Source organism: Erigeron canadensis, chromosome 3 (assembly GCF_010389155.1).
Source record: "Erigeron canadensis isolate Cc75 chromosome 3, C_canadensis_v1, whole genome shotgun sequence".
Lineage (NCBI taxonomy): Eukaryota > Viridiplantae > Streptophyta > Magnoliopsida > Asterales > Asteraceae > Erigeron > Erigeron canadensis.
Window position 1 is genome coordinate 33,087,885 of NC_057763.1, and position 27,424 is coordinate 33,115,308.

The following is a 27,424-nucleotide window of genomic DNA, read 5'->3' on the forward strand; positions in this document are numbered from 1 at the left end:
CGTTGGTATATCTTTGTGAATTTTTTGATATTATTTCATCGATAACCAGTGATTTTTTCCATTCTAATACTTTATCGAGCTTTTAATTCTGGTATATGTCACCTAACCAGTATTCGTACAGTTATTTTCTAGACATATACTTTAGTTAACCACTTATCTAAAGAGGTTTCAAAATTCCAACTCTAATCTCTACCAACAAAAAGAGAAAAAGTAACAACTTACAAAGTCACAAGAGTGACTATGATACCAACAAAACTTTGGTCATAAACAATTTAATAGCCTCATGAGTAGTGTTTGAAAGCTTGAGCTCCTCAGCCTTTATATGTCCACTAAAAGGACAAAGTGGCCGTCTAGATCATTTGTATAATAAGCCTACTTTAATAACCTTTATTAAAATCATTAAAAATCATTATATTGATGTTCAAAAGACATTTGTAAATATTTGCTCTATTCCCAAATTTTATGCAAGTGCACAAACTGGCTTTTTCCTCGACTTTACATGGACTTGAATCTCATACATGTGACATGTCACCTAATTATTCAATATTCTCACAAAGTTTTATAGGAGTCAAATGGAGTCATTTCCCTTCCAAATAATATAAACTAAAACTTACATCCGTAAAAATTATTTTGGTGCCAATAATTGAAAAATGAACTGAAAATGAAAAGAAATTTGATATAAAAGCTAAGGTTAGCATAACCACATTTGATTTTGACCAAACAAGAGCACTAATAATTAATTGATGTTTTAAAACGCCAAATTGTACCGTGGGAGTCTGGGAGATGCACTCAAAGTCTCAAATAATTGACAACCGATTGATTTTGGGACCATTCAAGATTGAGCCACAAATTTGTTGGATTGACGATCACTACTAACTAACGAACCGAGTTGATGCGTCATAAAGTCTCACGACATCAAGTCTCTTTATGCCAATTTTGATAGTCTGAAGAAAAATAACGTTATAAATGATGATGGAAGATTCTTTCCAACTCACGAAATCACATATTTGAGATCAAACTAAACGTACATAACATTCATTGTACGTATTAAACTAGTCCTGTTCTATTATATGGTCCAATAAGGAAAATACTTGGTATTGAACTTTCAACTGGGCCTGTTGCACATATTGGACAGGCCATTATGGTTGGCCTTATAGCTTTGTTATTATTTCTCTAAAAAAACATGACATTAAATTTTTCGAATTAACACCTATATATGTTGCAATGATTTATTTTCCTTTGGTAGATGGGGATTATGAGTGCATGAGCTGCCAACATTTCTTTTGTTAGTTTATACATATAGTAAATTACTCTATTAATAATGGAGTAAAAATGTAAGATTTACAAAGAAATGGTAGTAATAAACACTTCGATATATTTTGGAAAGTTTTAACCCCCTTCAACAATGACCATTGAATCCGGGTCATCGTGTAGCACCGTTAGATGAGATGATGATACCACGTACCATTACCAGGGGTACGCACCTCGATATTATTAAGACATCCGACATACACTTCAATATCATCTAGTTTCGACTCCAGGGATCGATCATCATGAATCCACTCAAAAGGAGGACACCATAGTTGGGCCAAAAAAAATTCATTCTAAAATCACTTGACTTGACACTTTTACTCAAATTGTCCTTGGAGTAAGTTTGTGACCAAAGTTCAAATCCATATAACCATCAAGTTAGTCATTAAATTCTAAAAGAAGCAATGTAGTTATCTATCGACAAATTACATTGCATTAAAGAATAAAGTGATAAATCCATGAGTCGTTTGGGGGAAAAAAACAATGATAAGTCATTGGACATACGAAAACAATTACAGTATTTTTTTTAACGGTGAGTTAGTTGTTAGATGACGTAAAATTCAAGTATACACTATGCAATCTCCAATTTACGCTCTCACGGTATACTCGTTACCAGATCCAAAGGATACCCTTAAATTTACTAAGAGATTCGAATCAAAGATTTGAAAAAAACTCCGCATTACCCCCCATAGATTATTGTCACTAAAATTATACAGTCACTCAAAAGAATGATAATGCGTGTTACATGATCTATATTAGATTGCGTTATATACAAAAAGCCCTGAAACAATAAATAGTTTGTGGAGTAATAAATAAGAAGAAGACAAATAGGAAAGGGAAGAAGATGAGAAAGTTAGCTATAGCTAGGGCCAGGGCCAGGGCCAGGACCAGCAAGCCCAGCTATATATGGCTCAGGAGTTTAACCAATGGTTCACGTTAGGACGTGTGTGTTGGTAAATAAAATTATTTTAACCGGACCAGGCCAGGTTCAGGAAGTCGGTGGGGTAAAATAACCAGTAACTAGTCATAACAAACACAGTAATGCGCCGTATGGTGAGGGCGGCGGACGACATGACTTCAGGTTGTCGTCATCACACATTTACAAAACATTTATATACAAATATTGTGTTGTATTGTAGATTAATAATGTACTGTGATCTCTAGGGGCTTGTGCCTTTTTGATCATATGTATCTTTTCGAACTTTTTTTTGAAATTGAACAAAAGTTAATACTACTCCGTATTAATTAGTTATTTCACTTTGTCTTATTTCATGTCTAACCCAAACTTATCCGACAAGTCCATTTTCTAATGTTTGAAATATTTTTTACTTAATTTCGGCATTTCAGTTTTAAGCTCAATTTTTAATAATCTCACTTCTTAAACAACACTAGGTACATCACCTGGACGAAGACGTAACGTTTATTGTATATGACAATATCTCTCTATATAACTAAGAGATGATAGATGTTTGCATATGTGTCATTTTTATTTAACTTACAAGTAAGATTTTTGCTTACTTGTCAATTATTAGATTAAACTCTTTATTTAAGTATATACACTCATCTCATTTAATCTTACATGGCATGTTTAGTTGGCAAAGTTAAAAAATAAATCTATTATATGATTTCTAATCTATCTATACTAAATAAATTAATAAACTAAAAAATCGTTTCACATATCAAATCTTACTAGATTATTACCCGCGTAATACGCGAGAACCATATATAATTAATGACATGTTAAATTTTTATAATATCATAATTTCCACAAACATTTAACCAAATAAAAATTAAACCACTAAAAAACATGAAGTTATATTAGTGGTCGTTTAGATTCCGGTTAACAGAGAGAGTTGAAAAATGGCTACATCATCTATTAGATGTCTCACTAAGTAAGGTTTTCGTTTATTTGGATGTCTTTCATTCATCCGAATATGTCTGCATTGTCATTGTACTTGTGCTTTAACGTTTTGCTTGGATAATTTAGTTATATGCTAAAATTACTAAGCAATTTAATTATCAATCTATATATCGCATGTTGTGTTAATCTAACTTAAAATTATGCATAATATCATTGCAATTATTATACAATTATTTTCTGATATAGAATTGTAATAACTTACTATAAACTCCATATTTGTTTTTCACTAATTTATTAAGAAGGTCGGTTTGACATCCGGTCCAGTTTTCAAAACATTGATTTAATAAAAACGTGTTATGATAAAAAGTCCTATAAAAAAATCCATATAACCAAATTTTATTCGTTATATGATAAAAATTCTATACAAAAATATGATTTAATAAAAACGTATTACATTAAAAAAGAAAATTTATTGTAAAAAATCATTAAAAATTAATTTTAAAGATAAAAATGATGTAAAATATAAAAATATCAGTTTTCATAATTATATCACTAAAAACATTAGTTATTAATGTCTACAAACTTAAATAAGGAAATAATAATTTAAATTTATTAAAATAAAATTAAATCTAAAAAGGTTAAATAAGGTATATGATATCATCATTTGATCTAATAACTATAATTAAAAATTGAACTTCATCTAAGGGTCCATACTTCTCTAATTATGATTTAAGGTTTATCTTTTATATATATACTAGATTATTGTCCTGCGTAATACGCGGGTAAATATATTTTTATACTTATATATATCTAAAATACTATTTTCTTAATTAATAATTAATAAATTAAAATATTCAATTTCACTTTATTAACATTTTTTTTAACCTTGATAATTTCACAACACTTGTTGTGTTGCTCATTAAGTCTTACTGATTAAATAAATTTTTCAATGCTAAAAGTTATTGTTTATCCATGTCATCACAAATATCTCGATGTCATTCAGATTTTCATGTCATATCATAAAAAAAATCAATCATGACACATTCTTTACATGGTGCCCAGGCATACAACCTTCTAAACCGAGTTGCGAGCTTGCCACCATCAAGCCAATGATTATTCCAAAATCTTGTCTTATTTCCACTCCCAACTGTTCTTTAATAACATCTTAAAGAGGCTAGCAATCGAATGTGCCTCCGAGAACGAGGAACATATATCTGCCAACATATTATTACTATTTGTTTTACACGAGAACGCAAACTCAGAACCATGAATCACATTGATGATTTTAAACTTAACGTAATTCAGATTTTGAACCACATGTCATATCCATTTGTACATATTAATGCTAAATTAAGAGTATCTAAACCACCAAAACCTAAATCACCCACTTTTTTACTTGACAATCGCCTTCCAATAGATCTATTACATTTCATTTTCCGAGTTCGACCCCCCTCCTCCCTTACCCCTTCTACAAAAAAAAAATGAAGTTGTGATCTTTATCAATCGAAATAGAGAAAAATAATATATTCTAAATACTTTGAATTGTCGAGTTAGAATCCATCATAAACAACGCATTAGTATTGAGATTAGATTTTATTCTACAATAACTTTACAAAATTTATGAAATATAACCATGGATGGAGTTCCCACTCCAATTTGGTGAATCTTGTCTTATTTTCACTCCCAACTGTTCTTTAATTACATCTTAAGGGGGCTAGCAATCGAGTGTGTCTCAGAGAATGAGGTTCCATATATTATTAACATTTGTTTACATAGGAACACAGACTCAGAACCATGAATCACATCGATGATTTTAAACCTAACATAATTCAGATTTTGAACCACATGTCATATCCTTTGTACAATATCAATGCTAAATTAAGAGTATCCAGACCACAAAAACCTAAATCACCCACTTTTTTACTTGACAATTGCCTTCTAGTAGATCCATTAATTTCATTTTCCGAGTTCGACCCCCCCTCCTCCTCCCTTACCCCTTCCACCCAAAAAAATGAAGTTGTGATCTTTATCATTCGAAATAGAGGAAAAATAATATATCCTAAATACTTTGAATTACCAAGTTAGAATCTATCATAGACAACGCATTAGTATTGAGTTTAGATTTTATTCTGTAATAACTTTGCAAAATTTATGAAATATAACCATGGATGGAGTCCCCCACTCCAATTTGGTGAATATTGTCTTATTTTCACTCCCAACTGTTCTTTAATAACATCTTAAGGAGGCTAGCAATCGAATGTGCCTCCGAGAATGAGGAACATATATCTGCCAACATATTATTACTATTTGTTTTACACGAGAACGCAAACTCAGAACCATGAATCACATTGATGATTTTAAACTTAACGTAATTCAGATTTTGAACCACATGTCATATCCATTTGTACATATTAATGCTAAATTAAGAGTATCTAAACCACCAAAACCTAAACCACCCACTTTTTTACTTGACAATCGCCTTCCAATAGATTTATTACATTTCATTTTCCGAGTTCGACCCCCCTCCTCCCTTACCCCTTCTACAAAAAAAAATGAAGTTGTGATCTTTATCAATCGAAATAGAGAGAAATAATATATCCTAAATACTTTGAATTGTCGAGTTAGAATTCATCATAAACAACGCATTAGTATTGAGTTTAGATTTTATTCTATAATAACTTTGCAAAATTTATGAAGTATAACCATGGATGGAGTCCCCACTCCAATTTTGGTACAATGTAAACTTTTTTATGGGTATTTTTGTAATTTGTTTCTACAAAGTATTAATAAATAAAGAATACATACAATCATTGACTTTGTTGTCATAGGCCTCTTATTTAAAAGTACATCACTTGGTTGGAAACATTATTTTTGAGATAAACCCCTCTATTGATAGAGTAAAAATTTTAAGTTGTTTTTATTTTTAATAGAATAGAAAAAAAAGGGTTGGAAAAAGGGTTTTTTTTTTTTGTTTGGGTAAATATACACTACATTGATAATATAATTGTATGTAAAAACGTTATATTTTTTTCAAATTCCTTTATAATAGTAATCACAATAGTCATGCATATTTAGAAGTTAAATTATATATCATTAATTTTGATAATTTATTTTATGTTGTTTAATATAGCGCAACTTTTCCGTTACCACATGCTCCAAAAATTGCAGATCAATGTTAAAGGTTGACGTTCCCAAAGTTGTCACTCACCTAAGCTAAACTCGGCCTTCTCAACACTGTCGTTGATAATTTTTAAACCCGACATTATATATATATATATATTGTAGATATAGATTGTTACGACATTATTAGTATTCAGTTTTATTTTATTATTGTTTAAAATATAGCTTATTATTTTTATTAATAAAGATTTGATCTATATATTTTATATGAAACATATATTAAATATTTCAAATTAAAATATGTTTTATTTTTTTTCATATGATATTAACTATTATTCTATTGGATAAGATATAAGATAGATAGTATTGTTCTATTATTAGGATATATATTAGCTATTATCTATTGAATATTTTATTTTAAAATTATTGGGTAAAAAATATAAATTTGTGATGGAAAATCAAAAGTGTAAATTAAATATAAAGAGGGATTTTTTTGTATAGTTATAAAAAGTATAAGTATTAATATTGTCATTTAATAAAGATGAAATAATTAAATTTGATCTAATGGTTCTAAATCAAAGATGGAATCCATCCAAGGGTTCATGTTTGTTTATAAATGAATTTAGCACCTTGTTATATATATATTGGTAGATTTAGAGATAGTGGTTTTTTTTATTAATATCATATTTAATCTTTATTGAGATAACATCTATCTTATCATTCAAATACGTAAATATTTTTAAAGATTATATCATATCGAATATATTTTATAAATAAAATAAATCCTTTTAAAATTTAAGTATTATAAAAAATCTTTAACAATCTTTAAGAGTGTTATTATAAATATCATTTTATTCTAAATAAATTGTTTGTATTATATAAAATCTCTCAAATTAATGCGTTTGAATTTCTTTTCTTTTTTTCTCTTTCAAAAACGGGATAAGTTTTCTTTGCCAATCGTTTTTATTTTATTTTTAAAGAGCTAAGAATAAGAAAACTTTGATATTTTTTTTATATTGGACACACATAATATTTGACTATCGATAAATCATTTACAACTATTGTAATTTTCTAAGAAGTATTATTACATTTTGTAATTTTTATGATTATTTTAATGATTTTATTAAACTATTTATTTTTGTTTAAGTGCTATTTTAAAAACAAACTTATGAAAGTTAAAATAATTAATGGGTATAAGTTTTAAGGAAATGATAAATCCTTTTAAATTAATAGCCTAAATGTTCTCTTAAATTATGTGACTTTTGTACACAAGTTTTATATGAAGATATATTTAGAATAATTAAATTTTATTTTTGACTAATCTTCATAATAATATAGTTTTTTAACCATACAACGTACGAGTTTAATCTAGTTTAAAATTATTTGTAATTTTTTCAAAACCAAAAAAAAAATAGTTGATCGCAAAGTATAAACTTTTAGGACATAAAACAACAAACGGTCATTTGACAAAGTATAAACTTGTGTGTCATTAAACAAATTTATCAAAATATGACAAAATTAATCACATATTTATGTCGCGAAATGGAATAGTATTAGAAGTGATACGAAAGGCGACGGTGAAATTGAAATCGAAAAAGGACAAAATTGTTAAAAGTGCTCAATTTAGATATAAGTTGTCGCTTTATATATAACGGTGTATTTAAAACTTTACAAATAATTATGTAAAAAGGTATAATATGTAAACTAAAATGCTAAGTATGTATTAAATTAATGTGAATAATTAAATAAAGTATATCAAATTTAGAGACAAAAAATTGTCCAAAATAATAATCTGTCAAAAAGTTTTAACACCTAGGTGAAATGAAACGAAATGGAAAAGCGAAACAAAAAAAAACAATCATTACACTTAAAAACAAAATTTGTCCAAACTATATAATCTCTCAAATGGTTGTAAGCGAAATCAAAAGGAAATGAAACAAAAGAATCATGTCATATTCCCGTGTTAAAAAAGGAATAATCAAAAAAAAAGATTGAAAGCTAACCAAAAAAAAAAAAAGAAAAATAATGCAAAAAAAAAAGATAATAAAAAAAGGTTTCCAAGGGTTGGACATATTTCTTTGTTAAATTATAAGTAATGTTTGATATTAATTAAAAAAGTGTAACATAAATCAATCTGTCAATTTATAAACTGGAATGACATTTAATGATCGTTAAGATATGTTACGGAAAATGATGCAACTCCCTGTTAAAGAAAATGACCTAATTTGCAACAGTTTTCGTAACTCTCGTTAAACACCCGACCCGAATTTAAGAGTCATTAGTTAATGAGGACCATTATTGTAAGAATGTTAGTCTATAAGGGTTTTTGTCGTGTTCATAAGTAGTGGAAGGAGAAAAAGAAGTAAATGTAACGCCACACAAAACAATTTACTATTTTTAGTATATATACTCATATATATAATAAATAAAATTAGATGCTTAAATTTATAACCATGAAATTGTTACTCTAAGGTTGCGTTTGGTTCATAGAATTTGATGAAATTTGATGGAATTGGAATTGAATTTCATTCTTTAGCGTGTTTGGTTGGCTAAAGATGGAGGAATCACATTCCGTTAGAATGTTAACATTCCCTTATTTGATGGAATCTCCATTATTTGGGGATAGGGGAAGGAATTTCATTCCGTCCCTCATTTAAAGCTTCAAAAAATCAAAAACATTCCATCAAATTTCATTCCTTCACATTCCAATTTCTTCAAAAGATTCCATTCCATCCAAAAACATTATGTAAACCAAACACGCCCTAATTATTTGCCATCTATCATCATTTTCACTAGCCACATGCCAACATTACAACAATTTCATCATTGATTTTTTTTCTCATAATTTACTCAACTCCAAGTTCATAATCTCAATTTGACCTTGCCATTCAAATTATAACTTTTCATCATATCAAAATGATAAAATATCACAACTTGTGATTTTTTACAAATCAACCCAACCCATAATCATAATTAAACAAACTCATTTCTTATTTCCAACCATTTTATTATAATTTCAAGTTTCTATTACTAACAATACTTTAATAATCATAACATAAGAGATAATTTGCTAATACTTTAACATAAGGTCAATATCAAATTCATTCATTTCTTTTGTTCCTTCCAAAACCAAAGCAAGCCATAACACATAGCTAAATTCTTAGTTAATCAATGGGTTATGCTTACTATTATGGAACTCTTGATCATAAAATTGGTCAGTGAAGAGATATTTGGATGAATTGGTGATATTTCTGCTTGCAAGCTTCAGAGCAAGCATCAGGACTTTGCTCGATTAATATGATGATACACAATATGGATCAGAAATCACAGTCACGTATGTCTTAATTATGTAAACTACTTAAATTAGGTCAAGTGACCAGCCATCACCTACAAAATCTAGTCCCTATAATGTGATGTTTTTTAAGTGGCGCATGTTTTATCTCTCTTTCAGTATAATTGTCAAATATTTTGTTATTTGCTAAAATTTGAGGTATTATTTGATGAAGGTATTTAATTGGAACTTTGGGATCAAAGGTTTCCTTCAATTTACTTTTATTTTCAATTCTATATATATATATATATGTGTATTTTTTTTATTACTAGGAACATTATTAAAAATCTCTCCTTCCAAATCCTTACAAATATGATCCTATTTTAATTGTACAAAGTTGGTCAATTTTTTAAACGGTTCCGTTAACTAACTATTTGATTACTTAGCTAGATAATACATATATATAAACATTATCTATAAATTTGAAGGCATCATAAATTGAGCACCAACTTTATATATTGGAGGTCTCGAGTTCGAGAAATGAGAAAAACATTCCACGGATTTTAACAAATTAAGTCATCCAGTGAAGCAGATTTGAAGCCTGCAAAGGGGCAGGGTTTTACCCCAATTAAATGTCGTGCATTCGGGCGGTTTAGTTTGGGGTTTCTCCTCCTACTAGGTATTGAGGGTGAGGGGTCTTTCCAGCGCGGACCCGATTAAGACAATGTAAGCTAGATACCCTATTGCGAGCAAATGATCCACACCTTAAAAAAAAAAAAACAAAAAAAAAACAATTAGATAACTTGTAAGAGTACGTACATTGACGGTATAAAATATATCCACCTTAAACCTAAAATTATGTCATATATATCCAAATAGTAATATTAACTCTAATTAATATTCTAGAAATCATAATAATAATCATTTAATTAGTTATTGACTATTATATCTTCTTTTCCTACATTAAAAATCCTTAATTTATGTGCTTACATTTCTTCATTGTCCAACGTTTCAAACCTATTAGAAAACATAAACATTGTATTGGAAAAGAATTATTGAGCGATTGTCTCAACATAAGACTAACGAACAATGGATTGAAATAGAATGACATGGATCACAGCTATTTAAAAAAGTATTAAAAAAAGGAATTATATACAATTCATTCAATTCACGAACTGTAAGTACCACTTTGTTTATAAAATTACGTATTATAATTTGAGAATGATTTATAAGCAAATAATACAACTGATAACAAGGATATATAACTGGCAAAAGTAGATTAGTTCATTATTATTATGACTTATAATATATTATTAATTGTTGAAAATTTATTATTCGGATATATATGAGATTTTCAGTTCAATGTGGGTAAATATGATATTGTGAACTTAAGCCGGATAAATATGATATTTTGATGTTTAAGGAGGGTGTATATCATGTTTTCCCTTTAAAATGGTATAATTACTCTAGAATTCGTTGAACGGTTAAACCTTTTAAAGGGTAGGGGTCAATCTCTTGGGCCCATAATAAAGTTAGCAATACTTGATCCATGGAGGCTGAACTCAAAAATCATCTTAACCATAAGATATTAAGGCAAGTAAAGTAGTAACTTAATTTAAGCCCAAAAATTTAAAAACCCCTAAGTTACATGTATATGTGTATTATATATGTTATATACTCCGTATAAAATTTTACACAGATGAAATATGGTTATATAGTAAACTCAAATTATCGCTTACATATCCAATACAGATATTTCTAAATATTTGTTGATGAAAGTAAAGTTATCACATATAATTAAACCTGTTATATAGAGAGAACCAGATTTGAAAAGTATTATAAAATATGAAGATGTTCTTATCTATTCACAAGAACTTTCACCAAGACTTAATTTACAATATTAATGGTGGCTTTAAAGTTGAAAGATACTATATCACTCCCTTAATTTATATAGAGAAAATATAAGATTGGAAGTAGACGGAAACCAATGGAGTAACATGAGAAGGGTGGATTGCCGGAAAAAGGTACAAATGGGTTCCTAAAAGAGTCTCTTTTATTATTAAAAAAAAAAAAATCACATAAAAAACAATTTGCATCAAAAACCGGTCTCTATGATTAAATAATTGACTAGCGTTATATATTGTTGCAAAATGTATACTCGGTAAATTACAACTAAGTTTATCTACAGAAAATATATGGCAAGACAAATTTAAGCCAACTTGTCACAAAATGTTATGAAATTATATAATTAGAAAGGGGGAAAAAAACCAAACATACTATAGATATGTGTAGAAACTAGAAAGTGGTTGCTATTAAATGCTTTCTGTCCCGAGTTAGAAAAACAAAGAAACAAACAAATAGACGCTTGTGCAACTGTGTGGTAAATAGTGATTGGTGCTATAGGTTGAAAATATTAGTAATCGATTAGATTTTTTAGATTGTATAATGTGATATGATGTAAAGCCTGGTGTACATGCAAATTTCATGATGGATAGATGTGATGCATGACTAGATACATGCATGCTTTTGATCGATATCAATCCTCTGTTTTTATTTCGACATATATTTTCTTCCTCGATCTCTAGAAATGGATAAATTAATTACTGTGGTAAGATATATAGTAATCTATCTATACACCTTTTTCCTGATTAACATAGTAGTATTAGAATACCACTTTTGGCGATTGAGCCTTAATTAAATTAGTTCTTTGCTAATCAAACAGGCTACCTTGATGTGAATTTTAGACATTGTTTGTTTGTCTTGTTGTCTTTTTGAGATGGTATGTCAAAGATGTAAAGACGTTCTTATTTATCCGATTGTAGATCCAATTCTTGAGATATTTTCACAACCCACCCTCCTTTTTTTTCAACTCGTCTTTGCTTCTCAAAATTCTAAAAGCGTTTTATTATGGAAAACACCCTTTTGTTTTCTATTTTTGTTTTCCAAGCTAAGAAAACAAGAAAAACAATAAAATGCGTTATAATCATAGTTTTTTAAAAATGTTTCTCAAGAAAACAAAAAATAATGTTTTTTATTTTTTCATATAAAACTTGAAAACATTTTTTTCTTGTTTTCAATTTTCCATTTTATTTCTCCATTCCTCTTATATCTGTAACATGTTTTCTAGTTTTATAATTAAAACCTGTTTTTAGAATTTTTATTTCTTTTTTAGAAAATAAAAAACTCCTTTCATTTTTTAGAAAATTAAAAATGAAAAACTAAAAAACATTTTATATAACCAAATGGGCCTTAAATTTCCGTTGAATTTCAAATAAACATTTTATCAATGTATTGACTTAACGACTTTTCTTTGATCGGACATTAACTTTTAACTGCCTGCTGTTTAGTTAGCTAATTTGGTTTTGCCTTATTAGCTTGTTTAAAATACATAATATGAAGCGACTCATTTACCAATACCAATTAAGTGTAACTAACACTTCTGTTAGTTACGAAATCTCGATAAAATCGATATGTAAGATGAATGAGATATATGAAATGACATATCAACTGGCTGGCTGTGAATGTCATATGTACATGGAATTCAAATACCTGGCCTAGCTATGTCTTAAGTAGTACTGCTAATGCATCAATGTATTTTTGTCTTCTTTATATTTATAAGTATATACTAGCACGGTACCCGCGCAATGCAGCGGTGGTGGCCGTGATGGCGGTTGGTGGTGTCGGCGAAGGGTGGTCATGGTGGCGATTATTGGTGATGGTGACAATGTCGAATGGTACAGGTTGATGTAAATGTAAAGGTGCTGGTAGAAATATTTAGAAAATAAAGGACCCATGGTGTAAATTAATTTATTAAGAGTAAAATTGTCATTTCGCAACTCTTCTTTTCAATAAGGGTTGTATAATCTTTATATAATAGTATAGAAGTATAGATATATATTGAAAAGTTATTTTAGCAACTCTTAAAAAACCAGAAACCTTTAGGAACTTTATAAATTAATTAAGCCTAATAATTGATTATCATTTACATGATGATTGTTTTTTTTATTATTATTGTTTTGAATTTGTTTTTTTTTTAAAAGTAAATTTTATTCAATTACCGTCAACTCACAAAAAATGCGGAGTGGCAAATCACATACACGGGCTAATTACAAATTTACATTAAACGAAGTCCAATCTTGCCAACTAATAGAACGTTGACTCGACCTATTCTTGAACCATGAGTAGCTCGTGGTCATAATATTTTGGACAATACTCTCTACCCTTGTCGTCTTGCCTTCAAATTTCTTTTCGATCCTCGCCTTCCATAAGCACCTACAAGTGACAAATACTATACCTTTGAATACTTTCCTTGAACTTATGCCCAATCCCACGTGCTTGTTGATATCGAAGATGTCTTTGATCGAGAAGAGAAATATGGGGCTTACATTTATTTAGGTGTAATTTTGGATTTTACAATTATGTATAGACATAGATTATTATCCATTATACAATTATGTGGAGAATAAATATTATGATCACATGTGCAACAGTGCATGGATAGTGCTATGAGCACATGTATGCAAGTCGATCATATGTATGCAAGTATTTTGTAAATAATTGTTTTTATGAGATTGATGGTAATCAAATGTATATAGATAGTCATATTAACATTTATAAGCAATTATACAATCATATGAACATGTGATATATATATATATATGTGTGTTGATTATTCTAAAACAAGTATTAAAATAAACCAAATAAGATAAGATTTTGACCCTTGAAATATGATAAAAATTGATGCACAAAGCACAAGTATATATTGATTTACGATGATTTTTATGATGCACGGTGATTTTCAGTGAAGGTAACCTATATATATATTATGTTATACTCGTCCATATTTCCAAAGTTACAATATTCTACCCTATTACACCAGTGGCTAAACTAACATCGTATATAACCTGTAGCACAATTTTTTTTATTGACCTCGTATCGCCGTAAAGTAGCGATAACGTTGAGATGCTTATAATATATAGTATTTTATCACTACAAATAATGTTGTATTTATCTACATTTTTAATAAGTGTGAAAAAGTTAAAAATTTTGTCACTGTTTTATGTGTGTAAAAATATATAGAGCTAAAAATGTGTAGAAATTTATCCACACTAAAAGTTCACACTTTCTAGTGTAAACTTCTATAATTATATTGTAACACCTTATTTTTTCCACGCTAACTAAAAAATGAGTGTGAATAAATTGGGTGTTACAAAATAATTATAAAAGTTCATCCTAAAAAGTGTGAACTTTTAGTTTTACACATTTTTTAGTGTGGATAAATTTTTACACACTTTTAGTTATACATATTTTTACACACATAAAAGCGTGAGAAAATTTTTATTTTGTTCACACTCGCTAAAAGTATGAACAAATATAACATTATTTGTAGTGTATTAAAGATTTTTGCCTACTTCCGATGCGTCTTGATATGGTCTTGTGTTTTAAGATTTTTTTGCTGCATACACCGTCCCCCCCTCTCCCCCTAACCGCCTCCACAGGTTTGTTTACCTCGCACAGGGGTGTTCATGATTGGTTTGTCGAGCCGGTGTCGAAATTTTATTTTTCATCTAATTTTGTTCACACATACACACATCATATTTATAAAATGTACAGTAACATTTGATGTGGCATACAACAATTAATATTCGGCATCTAAAGATCCTACCACATACTCTAGGATGTATTATGTTAAATCCATCTTACAAATAATAATATACCAAAGATTTAACATCATGCGCTCAACTGCTCAAGCTAGTTACTAATTTCGACGTGAGATGATCCATCATTATCACGTACTGATAATTACTCCCTATAAAATGACCTCATTTGGTACTTGTAAAATATAGTATAAAGTCACATGATTAGTACATTTTTGTTGATTAAATGATAAAAAGGCCAAATGTATTTGATTAGTCCATGGATTGTGTTTGGATACCATGGTTAAAATGTGACTAATCATAGGCAAGAATGCAAGATATGACTAAATGAAAAAAAATATGACTAATAATGCAACTAACAAAACTATATGTTTACAAGACCCATATGCCCATATGCCCATATCAAGACACAATTCGAAGTAAAAAGGAAAAGGCAAAGGGATGGACGGATTTACCCTTACCGCGTCCCTATCCGCGGGATTATTAAATGTTGTACGATTCTGTCACTAGAGATATGAATCAGCCTTTATGGAATAATATCCTTTCCCTAAATTCCAACAAATTATTAAAAGTTCTATTTTGTATAATTAGCTTTTTTATATTTATACTTATATTCACAATATGTAAATACAATTGTAACATGCAAAATGTATTACCTTCATTGTAAGAAAAAGAGTCTTTGTCTTATTGCACAGTGCATTGTTTATTAATTACAAGGATGTTCGGGGTGAAGTGGAGGGGTAAAAATTCCTTCCAAGTTGAGTGCCTAATTTGAGTCAAGTTGGGAAGATCTTAGCCTTTAAATAAAAATCAATGGTCAATATTCAAAAATCATCATTGAGTCTTGGCTTTGATTTCCATCCAAGGGTCAGGATCATCCTAACATGACTAGTCATGTTAGGATCAACTTGAGGGAATCCCCTCCTGAAGTAGAGTTGCTATGGAAAAGTATATTGTTTTGCTTAATTAGCTAGGGTAATGACGTCCCTCCACTCATCACTCACTCATTAATCACTTTCAACAAATCATGTTATGTCACCTTAAATTCCTTAATTGAGATTTTTAAGGGTAATTTTCTCTTTTATAATGTATTATCTTAACATATATAACAAAACAATAACAACAACAGTACCTAATCCTTGAGCGGGGTGTGGGAGAGGTGAGCTATAAACAGTCTTACCTCTACCCAAAGGTAGAGAGACTGTTTCCAATAGGGACCTCCGACCACGAAAAGCTGGAAATGAAGAAAGTTTAGTAACCGTACCTGTAGTCTGAAAGTAGCATATAACATTAAGCGTAGGGAAATGTAGCAAACAAGCGAACTACATAACTTATACACAAACAATAGCGATAGTATTGAACGTTAACCATTTTAAAAATGTTTAAGCATAGTAACCATGCTTACATGCATATAAAGTTAATTAACTACAAATAAATCTAGTGCCCGGATAGACCAAGGGAAATTAAAAGGAGGTAAGCAAACCTATGAAACAAACTAACCTATGCCGTCTAGCTAAACTAATTAATCCTATTTACCTTAAGCCACCTAACGTATATAACAAAAATAAATATATAGTTAAACAAGATTAACATAATGTAAGTAGTGTATGTGTGAACGTCCCAACACATTTTGTAAAGTGAGTAAATAAAAATTGTCTTGAAAGCGTTGATGATTAGTTATTGACTTCATCATTTTTTTTCATATGAAATGCCCATCGTACGGCCTATAGTATTAGCATCACAAGTTTAATCATTTGTCAATGACTTGTCATAGTTCATATTTACTCATTAAGATCATGTTTGCTGAACTACAGTCCTGATAGTGGTATTTTATAGTTTTTTTGAAAAGCAGATGATCGATGTTTGAATATTGTTTCATTCCGAACAAGGCTACTTCTAAGTTGAACAAGGCTACTTCTAAGTTCTAACTATACAATTAGAATAGCTAAAAAGATGGATACAAAGACTGCCTTAGCCTGGACCAATATCGAAAGGGTGTAAAACTAAATTGTCCCAGCGAACGCATTTGCGATTGCTTCGAAGTTACTTCCTTTATCAATATACACTACAAATAATATTTCATTTATCCACACTTTTAGTTAATATTTCATTTATCTACACTTTTAGTTAGCGTGAACAAATTAAAAAATTTGTCACGCTTTTATTTGTGTAAAAATATGAAGAGCTAAAAGTGTGTAGAAATTAATCAACACTTAAAATTGTGATATTCTAAGTGTGAACTTTCAAATTTAATTTATAACACCACATTTGTCCACGCCACATATTTAGTTAGCGTGGATAAATATGGTGTGACAAATTAAATATGAAAGTTCACACTAAAAAGTGTGAACTTTTATAATACCACAATTTTAAATGTGGATTAATTTCTATACACTTTTAGTTTTCCATATTTTTACACTTATAAAAGCGTGACAAATTTTTTAATTTGTTCACACTAATTAAAAGTGTGAACAAATGCAATACTATTTGTAGTAAATGGTATAAAAAGACATTTAGTGTTACTGGACATGAGGATCAGACTTTTATTTTCATAGACAAGGATTTTTAACCACTTGATCCAATCACCCAACCGACTTGTCACAACTCAACTATGGAGTTAAAATCGAAAAACATAACTCTTAGTTTTAATTCAATAATGGTTAAGAATATATACCAACTTAATCAAACAAATTATACAATTTACGAGAATCATAATCCGCATATATTAATGTTTATTTAATAAACGGTAAAACCTTTTGCGTTAAGTTAAACAGCTTTTCACATCAAACATATATAACGATATAGATTTGATGTGATGCATTTGTGTTGTCAACTTTAATTAAGGCACAGGGTAACACAACCAGGCAAAAGTCAACCCGACTAAGGTATTTGCGGCAACGTCGCCGTTAATACTCTGACACTGACAGGGGGCCCGCTATTTTCTCTGCCAGATTTACCATTAAGGACATGTGGGCCCGCAGTAATAGCGACGACGTCGCCGCTAATACTACCTGGTCGGGGTTTGACTTTTTTTAGCCTGGTGGGCTTACGCTCCTCGTTAATTAATTCTACTGTAGTTTCATGTATGGCACTATGGCACTAACTTTCACATCCGGTCCAGGTGCGTTACTTTTAATTCTTTTTAATTATACTATATATTAAAGAGCATGACGAGTTACTATTCATCCACGTAACGCCCGATAATGGATTACTTTTTGGATTTTCAGTCTTTTTTGTTCTTTTTGAGTCATTTCATATGTTTTTGGCACATGTTGTATCACTATTTGTATATATTTTGCTACATCCCATATAATTGAATTTTGAATTATATATTGATGTTTTTGTCATATTACACCCCGTTCTAGCTTCTACTACTAGTTACTTTTCCGTGTCTTGCCCGCAAATATATTAAAATAAAGTTTCCATTTCAACCAGACAATTGAGACCACGCAACGCAAGGTTCATAAAATTTCTACTTAGTATTATATGGACTCTAAAAGATAACAATTGATAAGAAATAAACTCTTTAACTAATACTGTAGTATTTAGCTCATTATTCCATGAAAACAATGTCTTTTAGTGGTCACATCACTTACAAGGTATATGATGAACTACATTGATAAAATAAAAGTAAAAAAATTAAATTACGATGTTACTAGTTAAGTTTCGAAAATAAAAATAGAGAGAATATTATAGTAAATGAAATTACAAAAAAAAAAAGAAAAAAATAGCAATTAGACTGTAAATACTCTACCAACTATTTCAGAATTTACACTAAAAAAAAGGCCCCTACCCAATCTCCCACTTTCCCATCAACTTTGATTTTTCTTCTGATATTCTGATTTTATTACAGGTGTATAACGTACAACTACTAAATCAAGCTTTTATTAATTTATTAATCCCTAAATGTAACTTTAATCAACTATATATAAGAGTATATGTACATTAAAATAAGTTAAAAACAAATGTACGTTATATAATATATGAATGAAAATATATTTACGAAAACAAAAAAAAACTTAAAATTTACATACATACGACTGTTTCTTCCCATCCCTTTCTTTAATCTTTACTGACAAGAGGAATACCCTGCACGCACCCTTCTTTTTCACACACACGCACGCATCCTCTTCACACTTTACACACAAACTCACTCTCTAGCTCTAATTAAACCCATATGGATATATATGATAATAGCCACGGCAGTGTTACAGAAACCAAACCCACATGCATCCTCACAAAATTCAAATAACTTATTTCTATACATTCCAATTTAAATAAAAGTATATATACACTTAACAATTCCTAGCTAGCTAGTACAAATATTATTTATTAATTTCATGATTTCACGAATCCCAATAAACATCACCCCCAAACACATGACCTCAACTCCTATATATACATACACTAAATCATTTTACACAAAAAGTGAGTATATATCACACTCTTTCTTTTGGGGGGTATGGAGTTTTTTTTGAACCAACAATATTTTGATCACCATTATCATAACAACAGCAACAACAATGAAGCTTGTTTGCCACCAGGTTTTAGGTTTCATCCAACTGATGAAGAGCTTATCACTTGTTACCTTTTAAGGAAAGTTCTTGACTGTAACTTCACCGGCCGGGCCTTCGCCGACGTTGATCTCAACAAATGTGAACCTTGGGAACTGCCACGTAAGCACTCTTGACCTTTGATATTTTTGTATTATTGATCTTGGTGTTTCTTAATACTGTATGTTTTTTTCAATTATTGACCGGGAAGTTACGTCACTAAACCAAAAACATGTACATACTACTCGTATTATTTTATTGACTAGAAAAGGTAAATCACATAAACCTTTTTTTAGTAAACTATCACTAATTAAGTTAGATTAAATAAGTTATATTATTAACTAATTAATAGTCTAACAATGTCACTAAACGTATACCTAAGTAGTTTAAGTGACTAAAAAAAGTTAATATGAAACTAATGTTTTATAAGTCGTTTGGTGACAGAAAGGGCAAAGATGGGAGAAAAAGAGTGGTACTTTTTCAGTCTCCGGGACCGGAAATATCCAACCGGGCTGAGGACAAACCGGGCAACGGAGGCCGGTTATTGGAAAGCCACAGGAAAAGACCGTGAGATCTACAGCTCAAAAACATCAGCACTTGTTGGGATGAAAAAAACCCTAGTGTTTTACCGTGGGAGAGCACCAAAAGGAGAAAAAAGCAACTGGGTTATGCATGAGTATCGCCTTGAAGGCAAATTTGCTTATCACTTTCTCTCGAAAAGCTCAAAGGTACACAACCAATAAAAAAATAAAATTATAACTAGTTTGTAACTTTATTTTAAAATCACCTTCAAGTTTATAAAAAGTGTCATATATTAATTAGGTAATAAAATATCTTGGGTTGACTTAAGTAATGACTGAAACTGTTTATGAGAAAAATAAAACCTGATTAACTAGGCTGTTACATTATATAAAGAAAACATGGATAACCGGTAGCCTTTTAGTGTTTGTGAATATATGCATGGTGTGTTTTTGGCTTTTGTTAGTTTATTTAGTTAAAGGTTTGTATTTAATGAAAAGAATATATATTTTTTTTTAACGGTAAATGTTCTATTTGCTTTGGATATTAATTAGCACTGTTTTTCTTTGTAACTTTGTAGCCTGTACAAACTGATGATATAGAGTTCAAAAGTTTGTTAAACACTTGTAACTTCAATAATTTATACTTAATATGAGTTTTCATAAAATTCACTAAATTAATAATCAAACTTTTTGATACTTTTTTATAGGATGAGTGGGTGATCTCTAGGGTTTTCAAGAAAAGTGGTGCCGGAGCAGTGGACAACGGCAACGGCGGAGGTAATGGAAAGAAGTGGTTGACCGGTGGTTTGACTCACAACAAAGAAGCCAGCTGTTCATCAGCAGTTTCAGGCTCCCTCCCACCGTTACTCGACTCGTCACTCTACGCCTCCGCCACGTCAGCATACACCGCCGCCGGAGCCGGAGACCAAGAAGCCTTTTCGTACGACAGCAACGCCGGTGGCTCAAAAGAGCACGTGCCCTGTTTCTCCACATCCTCAACAACAACAACAAACAACAGTAGTTTCATCCCGCACACACTCTTTGACTTCCCACCGCCGCAACCGTTGACTTCAGCATTTCCTAGTCTGAGAACACTACAAGAGAATCTTCAAATGCCGTTTTTCTACACCACCATGACGGCGCCGGCAATGCATGGACATGGCGGCGGGGAAACAAGCAACAACAACAACTATGTGTGTTTTTCCGGTGAGAACTGGGTGGCACCACAGTCAGAAAATAAGCCAGGGCCCACTGAATTGGATTGTATCTGGAGCTTTTGATGGTTAATTGGCGGCTGTGGCTAGCTAGCTTTAAATGTGTTATATATATGGTTGATGAACTTGTTGTTTCATGATGATGGGTATATGGTATTCAATCAATTAATGTGTTGCTAGGAAACAATATTAAATATCTAATAATATTAACTAGCTAGCTAGTGTACGTACGTACGTAGTATTGTATGGTAGCTAGGAAGGTTAATTTTATGTTATATGTTTGTTGTGTACGTTGGTTTAGTTTTTAAGGTTTTAATTGCTCCATAATAATATATTATATGGAGTTTTGGTAGGAATTTAAGTTATGTACGTGTTCTACTTCTATGCAACATTATTGTACTCAGAGTGATCATATGTATCGAGTAATTATTTACAATATTTGTATGCTTCCATAAACTTAATAGTACGTATTCGTTACAATTAGTGTGGTTTGTGAGCTGGTTATATGCTGTTTAATTGTTATTTGGTTTTAATTTGAAGGTACCTTGCATTCAAGATTCATGATTGAGTGATATATGAATCACAAATACAAGCATCTCCCAACGCAAAACCATTAATTAAAATAATGCTTGGATCATATATAAATACACGTCCAATGCAACATTCATTTGTATTCAAGATTAAGGATCAACTGGTAATTAATTTGGCAAACATATATCTATAAAATGATCGATCAATATATATAGCTCGATCGATTATCATCTCATTTACATATTAATCTTAACTTAATTCAATTTTGAAACTCATAATGATCGATCGATCAACAAAATTTAAATTGTTTGCATGGAAACACTTGATGTGCCGGAACAACGCTTGCTTAATTTGGCCAACTTACAAGATTCAATATATAGCTTGGAATACAAATTTACACAAATGAACGTACGTGATTGTTCGAGAAAGACATATATAATTGATTGATATCACAAAGCTTGTCTGGTTCATTTTTTTTATCGAGCGCTTGTCGGGGACAGATTGCAATGTGATAATTCACGTTTATATTTGTCTATTCCTAGATTTACACGAATTTTCTAGATATAAAAAAACTGTATGACCATCTCCAAATCGTTTATATTATATACTTTATTAAAACAATAGAATATAAATAGCAAGGCAAGTTACTATATATTCCTCCACGTCGCAACTCGTATATTATTTAAATTTTACCACATAATTCCATTCGGGCATATTCTACTACGGTTACTTCTTTGGCATTTTCACACTTTTTTTATTTTTATTCATTCAATCTTTTTATGACCACACCCTGTACTACTATTAGGATTTTGTCAAATTGTATTCCGCTAAAATTTCAACTATAGTAATATGCTGAAGATTTTTCTACATTGTATACTTTTCGGCGGTTGAAGGTTCAACAAAAATACACTATATTAATGTAACCGGTTTCAACAATACAATTGAAGCCTCGCAATTACGCATGGCCGGAATTTCCTAGTTTTAATGATTCAAGTTTAAGATGTGTTCCAAGAGAAATATTTTGTCGTGATTTATCGATCATTTCATGTTAAAAATTAGTTCGAATCGGTTGACTATCTTGTCGGTTGACTGTTTTGACCTGTAAGCATCAATCGACTGATCTAAATAACCTTTTTATGTCGGATTTTGTCAAATCGTATTCCGCTAGAATTTCAACTACAATAATAGATTGAAGATTTTTCCATATTATATACTTTTCAGTGGTTAAAAGTTCAACACAAATACACCGTATTAACGTAATCAGTTTCAACAAGATAATTGAAGCCTTGGCCGGAATTTCCAAGTGTATATCTATATATCTACATAGAATATTTTATAAGGCGTCCGTGTAATATGTAATGATTATTCTTAAAATTTTCAATAAAGACATATGCCTTGTTAAGGTAACAAACTAACAACATTAATTTTTATTGATTGCTAACTATGTATGATGATGATCGGTAATAAGAATATATTAAGAAAGGAAAGATAATTGATGCACTAAAATAATTTATTTGTTCGCATTTTGTTATAAAAAATGTGAAAAAATTTATTAATTTAATCACATATACAAATGTGTAAAAGAAAAATTACATTTAAAAGTGTGTGAATAAGTTTTAAAGGTTATAATTTTTTCACACTTAGATTGTAACACATGATTTATTCACGCTTTCCATGTGTGAAGAAAAATAGGTGTTATCAATTAAATTTCACACTTTTAAATGTGAACAATTGATATATTTTTACACACTTAAAAGTGTGGACTTTTCTTTTCCACATTTTTAAGTATGTAAAATATTATTATTTTGTAAATTTTTTTCACACTTTTAAATGTAAAATTAATTTTACACACTTTTAAATGTAATTAAATTAACAAAAATTTTTACACTTTTTAAAAGCTTAAAAAATCAATTGTGAAAAAATGACATATTTATTGTAGTGTTGTGACACATTGACATTACTAGTTTATATTTTATTTTATCAACCGTGTGAATTATTAGTTGTTAATGTAATATAGAGATGTAAAGGAAGCCGATGTACGTAAAGTTAATTAGAATAGTATTATCATAAATTTCATGTTCATAAAGTTCAAGACAAAGATGACATATCCTAATTCCTAAGACACATGCATTAAAAATATTGTTAATTTTATATAAAAGTTTCACATTCTACATTTTATAATGACAAATATATGTGTTTATCTATTTATGCATTATTTATATTTTTTTGAATGACTATGAATTTTATTAATAAATATCCATCGGCAAAGTGCCGAAAGAAGAAAACTTACGAAAAATTAATTGAAAAAGACGACCAAGAGATATATATGGTGATAATATATAAATGAAATTCACTCAATATAAATTAATATCTTATAAATAATAATTTTTTAAAAATTATTTAATTATTATTATATCTATTAGTATAATACTCTGTATAATTTATATTTAATGAAAGTTTTTTTTGTTAGTTTAACAACCAAAAAAATGTATATTTAAAAATATTTATATATACACATTTTATTTGGAACGTATGGAGTAAATATTAGACTTTATATTATTATTAGAGTCAAAAGAACAATTAATTACTGTTATACAACTAAAATACCATTTTTATTATATACGAGTAAAACTTACGATAAAATAGTGATGAAAAATGAGGATGGGTGGATATATATGGGGCTTTGGACATTAAATAGGTGGTTGTAGTAGGTATAAAAATGAAAAAGAAAAACTAGAAAATAGATGGTTAAGTTCAGGTATTCACATGGAAGCTAGGAAGTCTATGTCTATGGCTACATATATTATGGTAGGGGAAGACTATATAATATAACTTGTATGATGAGGGGGAGGGAGGGACATATTTATTTCCCATAAAAAATGACCCCACTTCACTTACCTAAATTACCCTACTATCCTCCTTGTTTGATTTTACAACACACACCCACCCAATCTTACTGTACCTCCTGCCCCCATCCTTCTTTTCATTCTGCTCTTTCTATTTTTTTTTCCTCGTTATTTATTTGTTTATTTTTCTTACCACCTCCTCGTTATTTATCTCCAATCCCTTCTATTTCAAAAAACGTTTTTGTTTAAAACTTTTTAAGTTATATATGTATTTTAGGACTAACATTTTTTTTTTAAAGTATGAGATAGATGCGAGATATTGGAATGTTTAACATACATTAATATAGTCGGGTATGTGGTATAGAGCTTAATCAGAAAACAGATTTCTATTTAAATCTTTAAAGAAAAAAATATATACATAACATTATTTGAATTAAGACCGCATAGAATAAAACTAATGGCCAACAGTAATTAGTTGGTTGATCTTAACTATTATTTCTATGATATTTGAATATCTATACCCCTAATAACACAGACTGAAAATTTTTAATTCAACATTTTTTTCCTATCTAAAATGCCCCGGTACATAAATAAAATCCTACACGCTTCTCATTTCTTTCTTTCTTCTCCTCTCCCCACACTAAACACACACATAAACACACATCTCTCACTATAACAACCTACCATCGTTAATCACCACAGTCCATTACCATCATAGCCATAAATCCCCAAAACCATCATCGTTTAGCCATCGCAACGCGCTGACATCCATATAGTATAAAAAGATATAAAGAGTTTAAATATAATTTTAGTGACATAACTTAATTTTTAACGGTTAACTAATATATTATTGGACACTCTATACATGTATGGGCATCCTAATGGCTAAAGTCACGAACCAACTGATCCTACACATACGGACATAGATTTAAGGTAATAGTTGAGAAAAAGTAAAAATAATTAAAGCATGATTATTTATATTGAAAAAAAGGTACTATTCACTGTTTTATACTTTATTAACTAATAATTTTTGACTATATTTCTGTCTGAAATCAAGTGAGAAAGACTGAAAGAGATCGACTTGTTACACCAAGAGATATTTGATATGATACCTAATGATGTGTTTTCTTGTATAATTACTGCATTACTTTTTGTATGTAGTTAAAAGTATACTTTGTGTAAGTTGTTGAGTACTTTGTGTTATTCATTGTGCACATGCAATAAGAAACTGTGGTTAACAAATCTAAAATGGAAAGTTGTATAGTTGATTATTGACATTTGTGGCGTACTTGTGTTTCTAGTTCAACTTTTTACTTCTACTATTCGTTTCCCCTACAACTCATTTTATTTGATATATACTATATAACAAAAATAAAATGTAACGAAATTTTTTTATGTAACTCCATACTGCTTTTATTACCAACAAAGAAAAGGGTAAAATTTGTAAACCTTTTCCTTTATCAACAAAATATGTGTATCTAATATTCTAATGAGATTCGAACTTTAATACTTCTTAGGCCACCTTAAATTTAGTAATTGTAATCCTAAATATGAACCTTTAGCAACAAAATGTTATTAGTCTCTTATTAAATTTATGTAGTCCAAAGTCGTTGTGATTCCAAACAAAATAGTGGTACTATACTACACATAAAAAAAAAAAAAAAATCAGTTTTACGTAATTCTAAACTCAAATGTACTACACGAAACAATTCGTTTTTTTTTATAAATATTTAGGCAGAAAAAGCAAGAATATGATACAATAATAGTTTAATAATAAAAAGTAAAAACGAAAAAAAGTTTTGCAGGAAAAAATAGCTGTAGACAACAGTAAAAAGTTGTAAGGGGGAGGCTAAATGGTAGTCCATCATCAAACTTTTCGAAATGTAACTTTACCGTTTTCTCTAATAAAGTATGTGGGACCCACGATGTTGCGCCACGTGTGTCAGATTAAATGATACGATCCAGATATGGGCCGGTGGAGTATTGGGCTAAAAATGGGCCATATGAAAAGGTATTGTTTGAAGGTTTGAACAGTGTGTTACCATTTAAGGGTAGTTAACCGGGCCCATTAGTTAGCACGCTGGTTTACCAGATTTTTGTTAGGCGTTTTGTATTTTGGTGATGATGAGGATCCTCCCAAAAGTTTCGGTTTTCTATTTTTACAAAATTATTATTCTGTCAGACAAATAAAAAACAAATTTGCAGACATCAAAAGTTGAAGTTTTGGCACTTCAGTTGCCCGTAGGATAATTATGTAATCTGACCATCAATCATGTCTTTTGTTATATGTATTTGTATGTATGTATGTGTATAGGTTGTACATGTTTGGAATTTTGAATAATGTAGTTCAAACAAAGCATTGGAAGATTTTCCTGGTTTCCATTCATTTCCAATTTCGAAAATAAGTTGGGTGATTTCAGTAACATGTTTGGTGTTCAAAACAAACATTAATTAGCTGCTAATACATTATATAAATGACATATTGTGATTGTACATTCTAGTCTAATTGTTGAAATTGTGAATTTGTGTGGACATTTCC

General features: G+C 29.8%; 1 protein-coding gene across 1 annotated transcript; it reads left to right on the forward strand.

Moving 5' to 3' along the window:
- The first annotated feature begins 19,664 nt into the window (after positions 1–19,664).
- On the forward strand, positions 19,665–21,682 carry LOC122594204 (protein CUP-SHAPED COTYLEDON 2). The gene is made up of 3 exons (XM_043766674.1): positions 19,665–19,896; positions 20,218–20,501; positions 21,002–21,682. The coding sequence occupies exons 1-3, from the start codon at positions 19,683–19,685 to the stop codon at positions 21,572–21,574; spliced, it is 1,071 nt and encodes a 356-aa protein (XP_043622609.1). The 5' UTR covers positions 19,665–19,682; the 3' UTR covers positions 21,575–21,682.
- The last annotated feature ends 5,742 nt before the right edge of the window (positions 21,683–27,424 follow it).